Source organism: Ptychodera flava, chromosome 16 (assembly GCF_041260155.1).
Source record: "Ptychodera flava strain L36383 chromosome 16, AS_Pfla_20210202, whole genome shotgun sequence".
Lineage (NCBI taxonomy): Eukaryota > Metazoa > Hemichordata > Enteropneusta > Ptychoderidae > Ptychodera > Ptychodera flava.
In genome coordinates, this window is record NC_091943.1 from 36506361 (window position 1) to 36527444 (window position 21084).

The following is a 21084-nucleotide window of genomic DNA, read 5'->3' on the forward strand; positions in this document are numbered from 1 at the left end:
TCTTGCAAGATGTGTCATGTCTTGGAAAGATAATTGGCACTTATGGAAAAAATTGAAATTATTTGATGTAGTGCAAGATGCAATTACACATGTTAGATGAGCAAAGAATAGTCATTGGTGATGTTAAGTCTCAGAAAAATGAGTAAGCAGGTCCAAAAAGTTGCATTTTAACTTTGCGAAGAAGTGTGATAAATATTTCAAATAAAACTTGTTCTCAATCAATATTTTACAGAATCCCGCTCTAGTACCTACCTAGGCCAGATCTCCCAAACTGATTTGAGAGGTTCTCCACGATGGCGTGACCCTTCACCTGTGAGCCGCTCTGGCTATGACTCTGATGACAGTTCCCTGTACAGTGAAGGGAATGCCCGACAGCTAATGCAACCTTGCAATGTGAGATCACAGAGCAGCCAGACAAGTTTCAGCTCTACGTCCTCTGTGAGATTTGCCGACACCCACACCATGGCTGAATATGACCACCTCAGGGAGAAACTGCAGGAGACCAATGCCTTGAATGAGACCCTAAAGGCTGAACTGGAGGTATACAAGAAAGTTGCCTTTGACAAAGAGGTTTCCTTTGATGGAGCTCGTGACACTGATTCAACTCTTGCCGAACATCTGGCAGAAGTCTGTGTCCTGCGTCAACGCCTGGAAGAATCCATTGACACCAATGACAAACTGCGTCAGCAATTAGAAGCCAAACTGGCAGCTGCCAGTGATGAAAAAGGCAGTAAGTTTAACTTTACTTATGATGTTCCGTAGTTGTAGTGGTTTTTATGATATTCAGTGATGAAGTTGTAATGATTCCTATGACAAAATTGTTGTGATTTCTATGATATTCAGTGACAAAGTTGTAGTAAATAACAAAGCTGTGCTTTGTATCTGTGAGGCAAGAAAATATATATTGTGCTGTTCCAATAACATGGTTTTCAAAAATAGGGTAGGTAGGTCAGCAGGAATCTTTTCCAAAATATTTTTATTTTTAAGGGTTAAGGGCAGTCAAACACTGGCCACAACATTTCCAGAAAAATGTATCATACACAGGGTTCATACGCTCCTGGAAAGTCCTGGAAAGTCCTGGAATTTAAAACCACTCCTGGAAACTCCTGGAAACTCCTGGAAAATCAAAATTTACTCCTGGAAAACTCCTGGAAAATCGCTAGTTACGATCGCACACGGTCGAGAACGGCCTGATCGTAAGGGCAAACGTCAAACAGTATAATTGACAAACGTCAAAATTGCAAAAATGCGAAAAGATGTTTTGCGACAGGTGGGGAGCCCTCCCGAGACAAAATTTGGAAAGCGTAGAAGTGTTTCTTACAATGTCGTAAAGGGGTACCCTTGTACCAGCGTGGGCGAGACCATGTTGTGTATTCCATAATCCACGGTTTTGCACGCACGTACAGTGACATCGAAGTAGGCATGAGTAGGTTGTGGAGGGACCGTGTTGAAATTTAAAGCTTGTTCGGGTCATCAGTCACAGCAATGCCTCCTGCAAAGTGTTTATTCAGCTACCATTGGTTGAAACAGCCCGAGTACATAGGATGGCTTGAGCAGGCGCAAGATAAATTCGCGGCAAGATACAAACTTTGTGAAAAGACTTTCGATGTATCGAAAAGCCTAGCACTGCGTATGATGCTCCGTGTTCCCGTGGCTCGCCATTCGGTACATTCATGCGAGATATTGCCGGCCTTTGTGCCCTTCACCGTGCATCACCAGCAAACTAATGGTTTTGGACGTCATGCGAACAGTTCTATTTTGCAGTCTGTGAGCGGTTGAGTGATTCGGGTAGGCATAGATTGGAATCGAGTTGATTTTGGCCGAAAGTAGTTAGAAAAGTAGCCCTGCGTACGATGCTGTGTGTTCCGCTACAGCTAATCGCCCGCTACAGCTAATCGCCCCGCTCGCGGGGCGATTAGCTGTAGCGGAACACACAGCATCGTACGCAGGGCTATTAGAAAAGTAGTTTTTGTGTGCGGTCCAAATTGGGACCGCATGTCTATGGACCTTAGCAGGGCTGTAGTGGGAGGCTTTATAATGCAGGGAACACATAGCATCATACGCGGGGCTATGAAAAGCCATGCTATATAGCTAAAAGAGCAAAACATCGAGCTCTAACAGGAGCAAAGAGTAAATAAAAAATTAATGATTTCTTTGCCCGATCTTCATCAAATGTAAAGTCATCGACTAATTCTAAGCCTTCCCTGAGTTTATCTTTCCTGACACCACAGTCGCAACTCGCAACTGTCTCAATCGTCAGCGATGTTATATTCAGATGTCGTCACCGTCAAAACCTGTCAACTCGTCATTGACTGCATTTGTCAGCAAAATGATGTCTTATAGGCTGAAGTTTTGTGGACAATGAAAAAATTGGAAACAATTAGTGTATGATTCTTATTAAAATTGCAAGCTTTATCGTGCAAACACTCCTGGAAAATGGCATTTTTCAACCACAAATACTCCTGGAAAATGGCAAAAAAACTCCTGGAAAGTCCTGGAATTTTGATTTACTTGAAGTGTATGAACCCTGATACATATAAAAGGAAAAAAAACATAAAGGACATCCTTGTTCAAGCAAAAATCAATGCCAAGTAACGAACACATGATTTTTTATGTTTTTTTCTTTTCTTTTTACTTCTGTGTTTACGTAGCTCTTAAAGTTAAAAAATAGGGTAGGTTGGGTTATCGGAACAGCACAATTTTTTTGTTCAGCCTGACATTCAGTAGTTTCACTATAATTTTACTTGTACTTGCAACAACAAGGTACAACTTTGCCAAAAACTATGTAGTTGAACCAAAATCGGTGTTAAAATACTACAGATATCAAAACAGAGGAAACTTTCCAAAATCAGCCCACCCACTCAGCTCAGTCCTTTATCCATATAATCTACTCCAGCCTTTTGTATATACTTGTGTACCATGTACTGTAGTATAAAGCAGCTTTTTCATTAAAGTTGGGCAGGTGCACAGAAAAAAATGAGGTGGACATACAGAATGTTAGAGTGAGACAGTGGGATTGAAAACAACTGTATCAACAAAGTTTAAATGATTTTGGAAATGCAGTTCAGATGATACTGATGAAATATTTCCAGTTACTAGTAGTCGACAGCTATAAGTGCAGAATATTTTAGGCTCTGTGTTTAAGAGATGTCTTGCAATGTAGTTATGCTAACAATATAACCTACTGTTTTCTGTAGACACCACCATTCTGTACCTGCAACAAACCAATGCAGAACTGACTGAGGAGATTGGTGATCTGAGACGCAGAGTGGCTGATAAGGACATGCTGCTTACTGATAAGGATAAACTGCTGACTGATAAGGACAAATTGCTGAACGATAAGGACAAACTACTTGCCAATAAAGACAAATTACTTGCTGATAAGGACAAACAACTCAGTGGAAAGGACAGTACTCTCAAGGATACTGAGAAGATCTTGGACAAAGTCAAGATGGACTTTGCAAAGGCCAAGCATGAACTGAAAAGGTAAGAGACAGACAATGAGACAGATTGTGTAGAGAAAATATGAGTTCAATAGAAAAGAAAAAGACAGCTCAGATATAGCAAATTAGCAGAAATAAGAAATGGAAGCTAATAGTATAAGAGTTGATCACAGATTGTTTCATGTTGTACTGTTAATTAAAATCAAATATTTCATAAGTATGATGGTTGTATAGGTGTTCATTTTGGTTAGAAACAAACACAACCTACCTTTTGACTATGTTTTTTTAGAATGAAGGAAGAAGCCAAGCGCTGGAGAGAGCAGTACGATGAGAAGTCTGACCTGAACAAATCACTGAAATTGGAATTGACTTTCCTGGAGAAACTTGCCATGAAAGGTAAGCATTGAGTGGAGTCTTTTCCCTGGTCCTCAATAAAACAGATATACCCATTATCACCTGCAGACTTCACAAAATCATAGTATATGTCAAGTAACCATGTAAACAAGAAATGCTTCTTGATAGGGGGATTGTAAACAAGATTGTGGCAGCCACTTCTTTCAGAAGATTGGTCAGCCAATACTCAAATGAATAGAAGTGAAGGGTACCTTTGCATTGTCTTGTTTATGATGACAAATCACATCAAAGCCTGTTAGTTGATATGTATACCTCATCAAACCTATGAAAGCATGATATGAAAAACAATTGTAATGGTATAATTGTGTAAGCTACAGCCAGCTTATAAGTCATAGTGCATGTGTGGGAGCAGGTGGATACAAAGGTGTTAATACATACTAAAAAGGTTTCCTTTGAGGGTTTCTTGCTGTGTATTGATCGATAACACTAACCCCCAAAGGACTCCTTAGGTGAAGATTGATTGATCCAAAACACTATTTGTGTTCACTTCTCTACACTCCTTCACAGTATCACAGCCGGTGAATGACCTGGGGATATGTTTGTGGAAACAGATAAATCATTATCAGTTTTATTTTTACTCATTATAATGCATTGTGTGATTAATTTTCCCTGTGTAGCTGATGGTAAAAGCAGAGGCTCACCATCCAGCAAGGATAGCCATGGCCTTGACCTGACAAAACTGATGACTGAACTGCGTCATTTGAGAATCCAGCTGGAGAGAAGCATTGAGACTAACAATGCTCTGAGAGTCAAGTTAGAGCAGCTGTCTGATGAAAAGCTGTCTCCTGGCTCTAAAGTCACCATTGTCACCTCTGGATCTCCATCTCGTAAACTGAGTCCTAAACAACTGTTTGATGGTGAGTTTGCAACACTATTGTATTTGTGAGTCCATATTTCATCTAGCTGGACTTTTGCATGCAGTAGCCCAATTTAGTCAAGACTTCATTACCAACACGAGTGCATTAGATGTGAGTTGCTGCAGGTCAAAGGGACCAAAATACCAGCACATAATTCTTTGTTATTTATATTGAATGGAAGGGATTGATGAAGGGATGATGTAATCACCTAGTACTTTCCTCACTGTCTGACAAACATAAATGACAGGAATGCTGTCATAAAAGTTCTTGAAGGAGCCTGTCTTTTATTGACGTTCATATTTGCATGATATGCCCAATACTTGGCAGCAAAATTAGCATAAATTGAAACACACAGAAAAAATTCAACTTCAAACAAAATACATGCATGCCATCTGGCTATTGCTTTATCATTTCACCACCATGGTTTGGTCCAAACCCATCACTTTCAATTGTGACTGAGGACCTGTTAATCTAGAATTTGGAATTGAACAGGTTAAATTATTTTAAACACAAATTTTACTTTTAGTCCAAATTTACTAGTAACAGTGGATCAAATGATGGTTGTTAAAGAACTAGAAATACAGAAATTTTAAAGCAACTTAGCATAATACATTTTTATGCATAGTCAGACTACAAAACATGCATTTTCAAAAGCTCATTTGTTGCATCTGAACACTTTAACAAAATAATATGTTTATTGATTTGAATACCAATGAATGTGAATAGATATGTTTCCCGTTTTTGACTTTGTACATGTGTATAATTGTTTTACAATCTGCAGACAAATTTGAGGAAGGCAAAATGAGAAATGCCTCCTCTATGCCAATCCTGTACACTGGAAGAACAAGCCCAAAATCCTCACCTCACAGTGGCAGGGACAGCCCATACAAGCATCAGAAGAGAGATGCACGTAGTGGAAGAGACAGTCCCACCACAAGACATACCAAATCATATGGAACCGTACAGTCTGATGACTATGATATGCTCGGTAAGTGGCTTTTTTCATTGGCAGTAAGAGTTGTGTTTGTTTCTTTCAAAAGTGGTGATCTTTCACTGATTGCTCTTCTGTTTGACACACATACATGACAGATTTATACAAACAATTTTTGGCGTTTGCCTATTGATGTGTTTCCACTTTTGCTGTGTCCTTTCTAAAGTGACTTAGAAAAGTTTTGCAACACAAAAACATATTGGAAAGGCTAAATGCTCAGTCATGTTTGAAAGCTCCCCATGTAGTCGTTGATTTGCCCACATTCTCACCTTCTTTGATGCATATTTAATTCTTACTGACCGTACATCTCATTAACTCATTATCTTGAACTCTACTAGACTTCCACTGTTCTTGAACTGACACACACATGCACATAAACACTCCTTATACCTATACTTTAACAGACCCACACTCATCTTTTGTACATTTTTTACCCGTAGGCATTGGGCCATTGAAAACTGAAAATGATGACATCCCCATGTTCAGCGACAAGAGCGGCGCTGGCGCCGTTTATGCCATCGGTAGTTTGAACGACTACAACAATCTGAAAGACCAACTGAAGGAGATGAAAGTGATCCTCAATGGCATGGAAGCCCGTGTCAAGGGACGTAAACGCCAAGTCGTCAAGGTAACATAGTGTTCTTTCCTTGTCTCAAAGGAAAACATGCAGACAAATGTCAGCCAACCAAAGGGTAACTCACTGTACTCCAATCCCACTTTGATACTTCTGCCCTTTCAACTTTATTTGAATTGAATTGCATTGCTAGTCGCATTTGGCAAATATGTTGATGCAAGAACTGCCCAAGGATAATCTGACATTTTTCAAGGGGAAATTGTTGTCCTTTGCACTTACTGTGAAAATTCAGAAAGTATACAGAGGAATAATAACAATAAGAAATGTTCAAGTAAGAGAAAGTGACAATGTCTAATGTAAAGTATGTGGTGTCCATTCTTTCTTTTGTCACTTCTGATCTTTGTGTCAGAGAGAAAATACAGCTTTCATATCTTAAGAAAAGATTTTTGACGTTTGAGTTATGCAGGTTTCATCAGAATCTTGGCACAGTCATTAAAAGGTTCAAAATTTTAATCATTTTAGTCACATAGTAAGTTGCACTTAGTTCCTTAGGTTAGTTGCATTTTGTTTTAACATTTATGGCCCACAAAAGACAAACATTACAACGGACAAAATAGCAACATCAATAATTGTTCTAAAAGCAGCACAAGCAAGCTGTTAAGATTTGTTTTTTTTTAAATTTGCCCTTCTGGTGTTCAGCATTCTGCACTAAATTAAGTATGCTATTGTTTTGGGTTTGCTCCTGAAAAAAGGACCTAGGAGCAAAATGCAACAACTAACATGTAAACTCTGAAGCACTGTGATAAAACTTGTGGTATAATGCCAATAGCATGTAGGCTATCATACACTTGTAATATACCCTGTCTCCTCATTTGCTGATATTTCTGCAGGGTACTACCGAATACACCATGTTACGTGAAATGACACACAGTGTTCACACTCTGCGCTCTTTCCTGGACGAAGCCACCACATTGCTGTCATTCTTTCGCATTGACCAACTGCCCTCCATGGAGGAATACCTCCGCCAAAAGAAAGTCATCGCTGATCAATCCTCCATGATTGAAAGGGCCACAGGACGACTGCATGAAAGCAATAAAATGAAGGAAAGGCTTGAATTTGGTGTGATTGATAAATGTAAGTGCCATCTATCTACCAATATTTCTATTCTAAATAAGTGGAACTTGTATCAATTTGTGGTGTCATCTCAGTTTACTCCGTCACTAGTTGGAAAGCTTGTCATACAGATGACACAAGACCATTAATTCATTTCCCATAGACCACCAGGGTAGCCATGAGCTCAATTTTCCTATTTTAAAACATTCAGTGGCACAAATCCTCTTAACAGGAGTTAGGTCAATGTCAGCTTGACTACCGATCGAAATTTTGTGTGGGCAAGTCCACTGAAATTTAAAGTTTATGGTGATGAAAAATAGCGCCCTCAGCAGTGTTTATGCCAAAATTCAGGCTCATTGCTATGATATCCATGGGCCTTATAACTCCGTATATTACCACAGAATGCTACAGCCATCATTCATAACAATCTACATTTGAAATATTGATTCAAGCTGGCAATTATCTTTACAAATATACTTCAAATGAAAGTTTAGACCAAACAAGCAGCCTTGCAAATATCAAACCTTAAAGGTCCGCACTATTTTCCATCCAAACTATCTTTCTTGGTAACGCACCCAGAAGTGAATCAGTGGTCTTGTACCAGATGCTATATACAATTCTGTTATATAACTACCAAAACACTTCTGGTATCATCCAGATCAAGTAGGCAAATTATCAACTTTGTCCAACACTTCCAAAGTTGTACTCCACTATTTGACTCCTGTGAAAATCAGTCACTTGCCACACATAGTAAATGTCATCGGTTCAGTATAGTTGCTATTTATTGAGACACCCCTTGCTGTAACTTTTAATGTATTTTACCTTATTTTGATTCACTTGCAAAGCACAGGCCCTTAGTCCACTCTGAGCTCTGAACTCCTGTCAAGATTCTTAGCATTCAACTCATCCACACAGCTTGTATTGTGTAATTTTAGTGTGGTATTCATTTGTCACGATAACATCACATATGATACACAATGCATTTTATTGCCATTGCTAATACTTGATATTTCAACACTGTCTACATTTAACTTAAATCTAGACCTAGAACTCTTCTGTCAACAATAACAGTGCACATTATTTACAATTTTTGATGTTGCCAATTTGTTTTCCAACATACTCTATGAGAAAGGAGAATATTTACTTGTTTTCTTGAACAAAAAGTGAAAATAGCATCAAATATTACGGTACAGTTAATTTACATTTAGGCTTATAAGTTTAGGTAGGAGAGAATAACAGTGTGCTACTGCAACTGACTATAAATTAAAACAAGATTTTGTCCCAGGTGTAGTGGTGTATATACATCATTTGCAGTTGTAACTATTGATATTGTTCAAATGATGTACCAGCTCTCCTGTAAATTATAGTTTGATCCCTTATTTTATGCAAATAATTTGTTATTAATTCTGTAATAATTTATACATTCGTATCATACAGTGACTGATACACACAACATACTGAGTCTGGCCAGGACAAATCTCCAAGTAAGTAACTTCATCCGTTTCTCTTTTCAATGGAATACTTGTCACTTGAACATTTAGTATCACAACTATGTATCAAAAAATTCACTACCTATAGTCTGCTCTGTCACCATTTTTCTTGCTTAAAACATTTACTTGCTTTCCTGAGGATGTAACCATTGTGAGTGGTTTAGTGATTGTCGGAAAGTCAGGCAGTATTTTAGATATATTCATACATAATAGAGATACAGAAGTACTCCACAGTTTTAGTTGCACATTTTTTGCATGGCCTTAAAATCAATGATTTGCATTTATAAACACAGATAAGTGAATTCCGTCTGTCATGAAAGTTTTTTGTCATGATTTGACATTGTAATGGTGAACATAGTACATCTTATCAACAACTAATAAATCAATGATTTTATTCAGTGAGTCACTTTCTGCTCAATTCACACCTGACCTGGCCTGAGTTGTGGTGGTGTGTTTCTCTATGTAAATCTACCATCTCTACTACAAACTGAATGTCAAATACACTCATAATTTAGATAAGATTTTTGGCTTTACCAGGACTGTAAATAAACATATTCAAAGGATCTCTGAGTCTAAAAATTAGTCAGCATTTCCCAGCTGGCATAAGATTGTCTATTTTCATACATTGGTATACAAGTTTATGATATTAGTTGCAGCACTGATGTTCAAGTATTTTTGTCACAACATTGCCATGACAGTATTGCTGACAACAGTTTGATTAGTTCATGAACAAAAGATTGATGATATGCTAAATATCAGTCAATATATCAGCAAGCAAGCATATTTATTTCTCTTGCAGGGCCAAGCCAAATTTTTACAGACCAGGGAGAACCATAGCCGAGACACTTAAGAAGAATTAAGAAAAGGGGGAGGGGGATAGGGAGTAGGCTGGACCTACTAGAAAAATTCAAAAATGCTGGACAAGACATTTTTAGAATATTATTGCCACCATGTACCAATATTGATTTGATTAATATCTGTGTAGTTTCTTTGCCAAGAATATGTCTGTCACTGTCTGCTGCCAACCAACATGGAACCTGAGCTTGCTACCTTTTGTCTTCAAAAGGCATGTATTGTAGAAAACCTTTTTGTGTCTGCTGCTCAAGAGGACCATCCATGGATCTGCACATAGAAATTTACATGTTTGAACAGTTATCACCTGCAAGATATATGAAAATATTGAAATTGGCATGTTAAAATAGAGGATCATCTGCAAATACAATCTGAACATGGAAAATGGCATGTTAAAACAGACATCACCTGTGCTAAAATAGAGACATCACCTGCAAGATGCCATCTGCAAACCTTCAAGAAGAAATATGAATGTCAGCATTGGGACATCACCTGCAAAACATCATCTGAATATAGAAAAATTCACCTGCCCGAACCCATCTTTATACGGGAATTTGATCATCTCTACAAAGTAATTTGCACCTCAGGATGGAGAAGAGTATTACCTGCAATATCTCATCTGCATAATATTTTTCCCTCTGCCATATTCCTTAACATCTGATGGAGGCCACAGGTAACATCTCAGTGTGGCTTTGTTTGCCTCCTCTCAGGAACATGTGAATTGGTGATGGAACCTCACGGGACTCATCTGAAGGAGAGCCGTCAGTTACACCAATGATGGCTTTTTGGATTGCACCATTCTGGATGCTTGAAGCACACGAAGGAATGATAACATCTGTGCAATTCTCTTCTTCCCTTCTCTCCTTGTGATCATGTGAATGAGTGGGTAGTCTTGTAGTATTGCAGTCCATGACGCTCTTTTTGCACCAGTGATGAAATTGTAACATCTCTCTACATGTATGAGTAGGAGAAACCAGTGGTAAGATCTTTCTGGATTACAGGAGTGTTGTTGCTGGATGGGTGAAACCCTTGTGTTCCCAGGCAGCCAATATGGGAAGACTCTCCCCATGTAAGACTATTTTTGCATCCAGAACATTGCATGATTGGCTGGGACACAGACACACAACCATGATTGGCCACATGGGGTGTGGTGGTGTCTTCTTTCTGTTTGCATTGTGTATTGCCATAGGCCGATGTCTCTGCCCATTCATTTGTATGTCCTTGCCAGACCCCTGGCAATAGTAGACATGCAGGTTAACAGCACAAGCTATGCATGTTTTAGTTGTGTATCCTTTCAATTTGGACCCAGTATATCATTTGACCTGGAAATGGTCAATTTTGGACAGTATTGAAGTCAAGTAAGGTTAACCCTTTGCACCCTGGCCCCATGATGAGCTAGGCTATCATGCAGACACTTTTGTCTGAGCCGGGTTCAAAGGGTTAAACCCCTAGTTGTGTATCCTTTCAATTTGGACCCAGTATATCATTTGACCTGGAAATGGTCAATTTTGGACAGCATTGAAGTCAAGTAAGGTTAACCCTTTGCACCCTGGCCCATGATGAGCTAGGCTATCATGCAGACACTTTTGTCTGAGCCGGGTTCAAAGGGTTAAACCCCTAGTTGTATATCCTATCAATTTGGACCCAGTATATCATTTGACCTGGAAATGGTCAATTTTGGACAGTATTGAAGTCAAGTAAGGTTAACCCTTTGCACCCTGGCCCCATGATGAGCTAGGCTATCATGCAGACACTTTTGTCTGAGCCGGGTTCAAAGGGTTAAACCCCTAGTTGTATATCCTATCAATTTGGACCCAGTATATCATTTGACCTGGAAATGGTCATTTTTGGACAGTATTGAAGTCAAGTAAGGTTAACCCTTTGCACCCTGGCCCCATGATGAGCTAGGCTATCATGCAGACACTTTTGTCTGAGCCGGGTTCAAAGGGTTAAACCCCTAGTTGTATATCCTTTCAATTTGGACCCAGTATATCATTTGACCTGGAATGGTCAATTTTGGACAGCATTGAAGTCAAGTAAGGTTAACCCTTTGCACCCTGGCCCCATGATGAGCTAGGCTATCATGCAGACACTTTTGTCTGAGCCGGGTTCAAAGGGTTAAACCCCTAGTTGTATATCCTTTCAATTTGGACCCAGTATATCATTTGACCTGGAAATGGTCAATTTTGGACAGTATTGAAGTCAAGTAAGGTTAACCCTTTGCACCCTGGCCCCATGATGAGCTAGGCTATCATGCAGACACTTTTGTCTGAGCCGGGTTCAAAGGGTTAAACCCCTAGTTGTATATCCTTTCAATTTGGACCCAGTAAATCATTTGACCTGAAATGGTCATCTTTGGACAGCATTGAAGTCAAGTAAGGTTAACCCTTTGCACCCTGGCCCCATGATGAGCTAGGCTATCATGCAGACACTTTTGTCTGAGCCGGGTTCAAAGGGTTAAACCCCTAGTTGTGTATCCTTTCAATTTGGACCCAGTATATCATTTGACCTGAAAATGGTCAATTTTGGACAGTATTTTCAATTTGGACCCAGTATATCATTTGACCTGAAAATGGTCAATTTTGGACAGTATTGAAGTCAAGTAAGGTTAACCCTTTGCACCCTGGCCCCATGATGAGCTAGGCTATCATGCAGACACTTTTGTCTGAGCCGGGTTCAAAGGGTTAAACCCCTAGTTGTATATCCTTTCAATTTGGACCCAGTATATCATTTGACCTGGAAATGGTCATTTTTGGACAGTATTGAAGTCAAGTAAGGTTAACCCTTTGCACCCTGGCCCCATGATGAGCTAGGCTATAATGCAGACACTTTTGTCTGAGCCGGGTTCAAAGGGTTAAACCCCTAGTTGTGTATCCTTTCAATTTGGACCCAGTATATCATTTGACCTGGAAATGGTCAATTTTGGACAGCATTGAAGTCAAGTAAGGTTAACCCTTTGCACCCTGGCCCCATGATGAGCTAGGCTATCATGCAGACACTTTTGTCTGAGCCGGGTTCAAAGGGTTAAACCCCTAGTTGTATATCCTTTCAATTTGGACCCAGTATATCATTTGACCTGGAAATGGTCAATTTTGGACAGTATTGAAGTCAAGTAAGGTTAACCCTTTGCACCCTGGCCCCATGATGAGCTAGGCTATCATGCAGACACTTTTGTCTGAGCCGGGTTCAAAGGGTTAAACCCCTAGTTGTGTATCCTTTCAATTTGGACCCAGTATATCATTTGACCTGGAAATGGTCAATTTTGGACAGCATTGAAGTCAAGTAAGGTTAACCCTTTGCACCCTGGCCCCATGATGAGCTAGGCTATCATGCAGACACTTTTGTCTGAGCCGGGTTCAAAGGGTTAAACCCCTAGTTGTATATCCTTTCAATTTGGACCCAGTATATCTTTGACCTGGAAATGGTCATTTTTGGACAGTATTGAAGTCAAGTAAGGTTAACCCTTTGCACCCTGGCCCCATGATGAGCTAGGCTATCATGCAGACACTTTTGTCTGAGCCGGGTTCAAAGGGTTAAACCCCTTGTTGTGTATCCTTTCAATTTGGACCCAGTATATCATTTGACCTGGAAATGGTCAATTTTGGACAGTATTGAAGTCAAGTAAGGTTAACCCTTTGCACCCTGGCCCCATGATGAGCTAGGCTATCATGCAGACACTTTTGTCTGAGCCGGGTTCAAAGGGTTAAACCCTAGTTGTGTATCCTTTCAATTTGGACCCAGTATATCATTTGACCTGGAAATGGTCAATTTGGACAGTATTGAAGTCAAGTAAGGTTAACCCTTTGCACCCTGGCCCCATGATGAGCTAGGCTATCATGCAGACACTTTTGTCTGAGCCGGGTTCAAAGGGTTAAACCCCTAGTTGTTGTATATCCTTTCAATTTGGACCCAGTAAATCATTTGACCTGGAATGGTCATTTTTGGACAGCATTGAAGTCAAGTAAGGTTAACCCTTTGCACCCTGGCCCCATGATGAGCTAGGCTATCATGCAGACACTTTTGTCTGAGCCGGGTTCAAAGGGTTAAACCCCTAGTTGTGTATCCTTTCAATTTGGACCCAGTATATCATTTGACCCAGAAATGGTCAATTTTGGACAGCATTGAAGTCAAGTAAGGTTAACCCTTTGCACCCTGGCCCCATGATGAGCTAGGCTATCATGCAGACACTTTTGTCTGAGCCGGGTTCAAAGGGTTAAACCCCTAGTTGTATATCCTTTCAATTTGGACCCAGTATATCATTTGACCTGGAAATGGTCAATTTTGGACAGCATTGAAGTCAAGTAAGGTTAACCCTTTGCACCCTGGCCCCATGATGAGCTAGGCTATCATGCAGACACTTTGTCTGAGCCGGGTTCAAAGGGTTAAACCCCTAGTTGTGTATCCTTTCAATTTGGACCCAGTATATCATTTGACCTGGAAATGGTCAATTTTGGACAGTATTGAAGTCAAGTAAGGTAACCCTTTGCACCCTGGCCCCATGATGAGCTAGGCTATCATGCAGACACTTTTGTCTGAGCCGGGTTCAAAGGGTTAAACCCCTAGTTGTATATCCTTTCAATTTGGACCCAGTATATCATTTGACCTGGAAATGGTCAATTTTGGACAGCATTGAAGTCAAGTAAGGTTAACCCTTTGCACCCTGGCCCCATGATGAGCTAGGCTATCATGCAGACACTTTTGTCTGAGCCGGGTTCAAAGGGTTAAACCCCTAGTTGTGTATCCTTTCAATTTGGACCCAGTATATCATTTGACCTGGAAATGGTCAATTTTGGACAGCATTGAAGTCAAGTAAGGTTAACCCTTTGCACCCTGGCCCCATGATGAGCTAGGCTATCATGCAGACACTTTTGTCTGAGCCGGGTTCAAAGGGTTAAACCCTTAGTGTGTATCCTTTCAATTTGGACCCAGTAAATCATTTGACCTGGAAATGGTCATTTTTGGACAGTATTGAAGTCAAGTAAGGTTAACCCTTTGCACCCTGGCCCCATGATGAGCTAGGCTATCATGCAGACACTTTTGTCTGAGCCGGGTTCAAAGGGTTAAACCCCTAGTTGTGTATCCTTTCAATTTGGACCCAGTATATCATTTGACCTGGAAATGGTCAATTTTGGACAGTATTGAAGTCAAGTAAGGTTAACCCTTTGCACCCTGGCCCCATGATGAGCTAGGCTATCATGCAGACACTTTTGTCTGAGCCGGGTTCAAAGGGTTAAACCCTAGTTGTGTATCCTTTCAATTTGGACCCAGTAAATCATTTGACCTGGAAATGGTCATCTTTGGACAGCATTGTATTTGTGACAAATGATTATAAAATTGCATGTAGAGGTTGGTCAGGAAATAAGGCCAGCAGATGTAGACAGTCAGGCAGGGAGGAGGCACAGTCAGGCCCTATTGTGGCCTATTCTGTCTCTGTCTGTCTGTGTCCCAACCATTTGTGCAACATTCAGTTCACAAAGATAGGCTGCCATATAACATCTTTTGACTGACTGTCTGGAAACGTTGCTCAGTTTTATCCATCTAACTGATAGGGTTTATGATCCCATATGAAGGCAACACTTCCCGTATTTGTATGCTTTTCCAGAGGGGCCTTGAAGCGCCATGCCGTTTCCAGCATGGTTTGCTGAGCCCTGATGGAATTGCAACTTATCTCTGCATGTATGAAGTAAACAGCAATAAGATCTTGCTGGAGTACGGAAGTGGTGTTACTGGATGGGTGACTGTGTCCGCCTGACACACAGATATGATCCCATATGAAGGTGACACCACTCTGTACACTTGTGCTCCTCCGTAGAACATCTTTCGTTAAACGGGCTGTAGTGCATCAAGCTACGGGCAACAATATCCCATCAACTATGGCAGAGTGATATTTTGGATTCACCAATATCATTAACACCACATGAAATAACACACTGAACATTAGTTTGTGACACAATTTACCAAAGGAGTTTGCCAGCCATAAAGAACCACAGAGAGCCCTAGTGAAGATCATTTGTCAAAGGGATATTTTTCAGTTTCCATCGGCTTAAACACCACGTAAGAACGCCATATTGAACATTTTACCAGAGGAGTTTGCCAGCCATAAAGAACCAAAGTGTGCAGTAGGGAAGATCATTTTGCAGAGTGATGTTGGAACACAAAAAACATCAACACCATTTAAGAACACCAAATTGAACATTAGTTGGTAACACAATTCACCTAAGGAGTTTGCCAGCTGTAAATAACCAAAGTGTGCAGTAGGGAAGATCATTTTGCAGAGTGATGTTGGAACAAAAAAAAAACATCAACACCATTTAAGAACACCAAATTGAACATTAGTTCGTAACACAATTCACCTAAGGAGTTTGCCAGCTGTAAATAACCAAAGTGTGCAGTAGTGAAGATCATTTTGCAGAGTGATGTTGGAACAAAAAAAAAACATCAACACCATGTAAGAACACCAAATTGAACATTAGTTTGTGACACAATTTACCAAAGGAGTTTGCCAGCCATAAAGAACCAAACTGTGCAGTAGGGAAGATCATTTTGCAGAGTGATGTTGGAACAAAAAAAAAACATCAACGCCATTTAAGAACGCCAAATTGAACATCAGTTTTTGCATTTACCAAAGGAGTTTGCCAGCCATAAAAACCAAGAGTGCACTAGTGAAGATCATTTTTCAAGGGATATTTTTCAGTTTCCATCAGCGTAAACAACCACGTAAGAACGCCGCCATATTGAACATTTTTACCAGAGGAGTTTGCCAGCTGTAAATAACCAAAGTGTGCAGTAGTGAAGATCATTTTGCAGAGTGATGTTGGAACAAAAAAAAAACATTGATGCCACGTAAGATCACCAAAATTGAACATTAGTTTGTGACACAATTTACCAAAGGAGTTTGCCAGCCATAAAGAACCAAAGTACACTGTAGTGAAGATCATTGCAGAGTGATGTTGGAACACAAAAAACATCAAGAATGCCAAATTGAACAGTTTTACCAATGGAGTTTGCCAGCCATAAAAACCCAAAGTGTGCAGAAGTGAAGATCATTTTGAAGAGTGATTCTTTTTTTGAACACAAAGAACACCAAGACCACATGATAATTCCGTATCACTTTTTACCAATGGAATTTGCCGGCATAAAGAAGCAATGAGTACACAGCAGTGGAAGATATCATTGTGCTGATTGGAGCAAGGGTTGGCAGGTACAGGGAAAGTAGAGGGAGGCAGCAGTATGTGACACCTTAAGATCATAGACACCATTATAAAGTTTGTTACAATTTAGGAAAGTCTTCATCACCATGAGAGGATATATGATATGCAGTACAGTGTTTCTATGATGTCATCCATAGATTTGGTGGCCACACTTCAACACCATTTACCATCATTGTCAGATTTTATCGATAACAACATTAAGATCATGTATGTTTGTCCAGTAATAAAAAGTTAATAATTAATTTTTAGCAGTGTTTTTTCAGTTATTGTAAGAGATTACTGATCAGGATATTGTACGTTAGTGTTTCTATCAAGCACTGGCTGACAGCCATACAGAATAACAGTGATTGTGTCTACTTAATTGACTGCCAATTGACTATGAATATGACTGAAATCCAGAATTCCGTACATGAGCTCTCCTACTTACACATAAATTGATACAGGACATTTGTGAGAAACTTTGGTAAAGTGGTAGATTTTTATAAATTGTCTGTTCTTTTGAATTTTAAAGGGTGTGATGAGCAAAATTTTATTCCAAATTTCTCTACTTAAATCAAAAGAAGAATTAAGCCAAATTTATTATCAACAGGTTTCCACTCAGATCTGCAATCTGTGTCCAGTGCTCGGGAATCCACAGCTTTCCGGAGACATATTGTGTACAAAGTTATCTAAAGTTATTGAGGTGTAATAATGTATAAAGTTTGCTTTGCCACCAAACAGAAATGAATTATTCATACTTGACTATTATGTACAATCATCAAAATGAAAAACAGTTTTTGCTGTAGACTTTGTAGGTACAAGGGTGGCAGCTATTGTGTCAAAATATGCCAGCAAGCAACTCTTCCAATTTTTTTAAAAACTATGAGATATTTATTGGCTTTTTAACTACAGTACTTGTGGGTATTGGATGGATACTTTCAATGGATACTTACAGTATTTTATATAAGAAAGGTGCATGTTATGAGTTTATTTTGTCGCCATGTTAAATAGCAAAATGGATGGGTGCTTAATTCTCAGATCAGTATTGTAAAACGACACATTTTGGACAGCCTCATCTTTTGGCTCCCAATATTTTTACAGTATTTATTTTCAAAGAATTTTTATTCTTATACCTTGGGGATTTTCAGTGTATGTTTCAATCAATCAAGAAAGTGGTACTAGATTGTTGAGGTTATATTCAATTGTTTTTTGTCATTGCTCTTTTAAGTGGAAATTAAACAATTTTACAGCGGAAGAAGCGACAGGGCTGTACCATTGTATACAGAAACAGACAGATTTTTAATCGAGTCATTTAATGATTGTATATTGTAAAAAATTGAAGGTTTTACTGAGGTTTTTGTATTCATAAAAAAACTTTCATCTCCATGTACTTGTATTGAACTTTGCTGTATATTAGCTGTATCTGCTGTGTTTGCCATAGTACTGTGATAATACTGCCATTGTCTACCCTTTGCAGCCCATTTTTGCCCATTTTCTAACAAAACCAAAGGAGAAAAAATATATTTTAAAGATCATTGAAAACGATTTCCACATTTTAAAGGTTTGGTCCTCCAAATGTACAGTATTGTAAAATGTAATGCCAATAAAGAACATTCAGGCTACAGAAATATTATTGTTTAGAATCTTTCATAGTCAGGCCAAAGTAAATCAATTGATTGCCTTGTGTTCAGTCATAGCTCTGAAAAATAGAAAAAAATTTAACACAAAAATTTATTTGCCATTATTTGACATGATGGTTCAGTGGTTGTACTATGACTTCTGGATAGAAAAGCATTTTACAACTACGTCAAAGTCTTGGCTTGCCAAATTGTTTTTGCTACAAAATATCACAAAGTTGTGAAATTCAGGATGAAAAGTTTGTGGTTTTGTAACTGAAAATCTCCAAAAACCTATATATGTGGACACAACACAAAGAACTTACTTTGGCCCTACCTGAGATGCTAGAGGAAATGTATGAGTTGAACACGGATGCTGTAACCAGATATGAACATTATGTGATCCTGTGTTTGAGGAACATCTGTGGTAGCATTGGGACATTTACTTGAAACTTCTGATTTTGAACCTGTTTAATGAACTGTTATTGGCAAAGTATTGGATTATATTGGGAAGGATATCGTGTACACACTTCTAGTTTGTTATCCATGTCCCAACTTTACAGTCAGTGCCATTCTTCTTCGGTGGGGCAAGTGGTAATTACCTACCAATTTAGCTAGGGATATTGCAATATACCAAGGGAACTTCCTAAGCCAAACTGTTTTCCTATCTGGAGCGGCAAGATGAGATCTAAACAAACACAGCGGGTAATGAGATTTTACAGCCAGCAATGGTGATCTGATAACTGGGATGAACCATTTTCATGTAGGTTCGTTAAAAGGGGACTGGATTGGGGAATGAAAACTACAAGGAATAAAACACGATCCTAAGAGATCATATCGTGCCTTGTCTTCTTTTTGATATATATTGCACATAACTAGGTTTGAAAAAGCTGCATGAAGTAACATCATTACAAAACATGGTATTTTGTACAAAAGTTTGAGATCACCCCTTGTACCGGTACATTAATCTTTCAAAAGCTGGTCTTTACTGTGTGGTTCACAGGAGTCTAATTCAAAAGCAATCAGCGACTCAAAAAAAGTCAACTTTACAGTCTGTCTTGAAAGCTCCATCGAAATTCGAGACAAGATGACAAAATTGTACAAAGCTACACGAAGTTGAAACTATGATAAATATCGCTTAGAGAATTAATGCACCACAGACGGCACTTCAGCATGACATCGCCCATCTCATTCTCAGTACCATTGCCCAAAACATCCTGGAAGGCCACAATCAAAATGTTTGACATGACCTGCACAACTAGTTGCTTAATTTTTTGTGGGTGAAGAAACCTTTGATAGCAGCCAATAAAATATTGACAAAATACTTTTTTTATAGAATAGTTGTACTGTACATAACCAGCCGGCAATCAGAACAGTGTTCAACATACTACACAATGAACTGAGCCACACATACAAAATCACTACCAAAGTTCCGTCTGACCAGCTAAATTACTGAAACATAAGGCGGACAGTGGAGTACATAATGGTTCATCCCAGGTATCAGATCACCATTGGTGGCTGTAAAATCTCATTACCCGCTGTGTTTGTTTAGATTTCATCTTGCCGCTGCAGATAGGAAAACAGAGTTTGGCTTAGGAAGTTCCCTTGGTATATTGCAATATCCCTAGCTAAATTGGTAGGTAATTACCAACTTGCCCCACCGAAGAATAATGGCCTTAACTGTAAAAGAGAAATTGTAGACAATCATTCATTATCTTAGCCATACTGAACTGATCAAGCTAATTGCATTTAACCTGTATACCCCAATATCCTAGCATATGGGTCCACCATCATGTTGAAAACAACTGAGATAGAACAAAGTCCAATTATATAAGCGTTAAAGGTACACTGTCACCTGTTCCAATTTGCCAAAGTTACCATGGAAAGAGAAAATCTAACCAATCAAAGATTTTAAGGGGGTGGCCGCTTTTTCAAGACAGCGCCCTCACATGGGCATTTTGAATACCAACGAATGCCCCTTTGACCATATATGGGCATATTTAGATTACAGGTGACTGTATACCTGTAACCCTTTTCCTGCCAAGTTTATATTTCACTATCAGGTCAAGTTTGTTAAGGTTGTGTGCGGCTCAAAAGTGAAAGACTTGCTCAAACTTTCCTGAATGAAACTTTCAACAATTCACTCACCAAATCAAAAATAAAAATCTGGGGCTACTGTGCAAAGTTTGGAACTAGCGAAACAAATTACCCAACATTTTGCCATATTTGAAATTCAAAATGGCTGCCATTCCTGTGTTAACTCTATGCGGGAAAAACTAAATATTGGATTTTCGAAAAACTTAAGCCAGTGGAAGTTTTTCTTTCTCCAAGAGAGCTTCAACAAATGCTAGATCAGAAAAGAATTGTAGAAATTCGAATCTGTCCCCGGGGCACATTCAGTACCTTAAAACGAGTAAAGTACATGATTCATATGGTTCATTTTAACAACAAAGTGAACATTTTAAGGCCCCTTTGAACCATAGGTACTGTAAACATGATTTTTACCGACTAAAGCTGCTTTAACAGAACAAGCCAAATGGGTGA

At 39.2% G+C, this 21084-nt stretch overlaps 1 protein-coding gene across 3 annotated transcripts in view; it reads left to right on the plus strand.

Moving 5' to 3' along the window:
• The window catches only part of LOC139114726 (uncharacterized), an 82193-nt gene extending 72303 nt beyond the window's left edge, over positions 1-9890 (plus strand). For all 3 annotated transcript variants that reach the window (XM_070676599.1, XM_070676598.1, XM_070676600.1), the window contains 9 exons: positions 233-730; positions 3198-3486; positions 3733-3839; positions 4475-4714; positions 5496-5702; positions 6146-6333; positions 7170-7413; positions 8830-8876; positions 9682-9890. In XM_070676599.1, the coding sequence (XP_070532700.1) occupies positions 233-730; positions 3198-3486; positions 3733-3839; positions 4475-4714; positions 5496-5702; positions 6146-6333; positions 7170-7413; positions 8830-8876; positions 9682-9732 (1871 nt within the window). In that variant the 3' untranslated portion in view covers positions 9733-9890. The remainder of the gene's footprint in view (positions 1-232; positions 731-3197; positions 3487-3732; positions 3840-4474; positions 4715-5495; positions 5703-6145; positions 6334-7169; positions 7414-8829; positions 8877-9681) is intronic.
• Positions 9891-21084: the final 11194 nt, after the last annotated feature.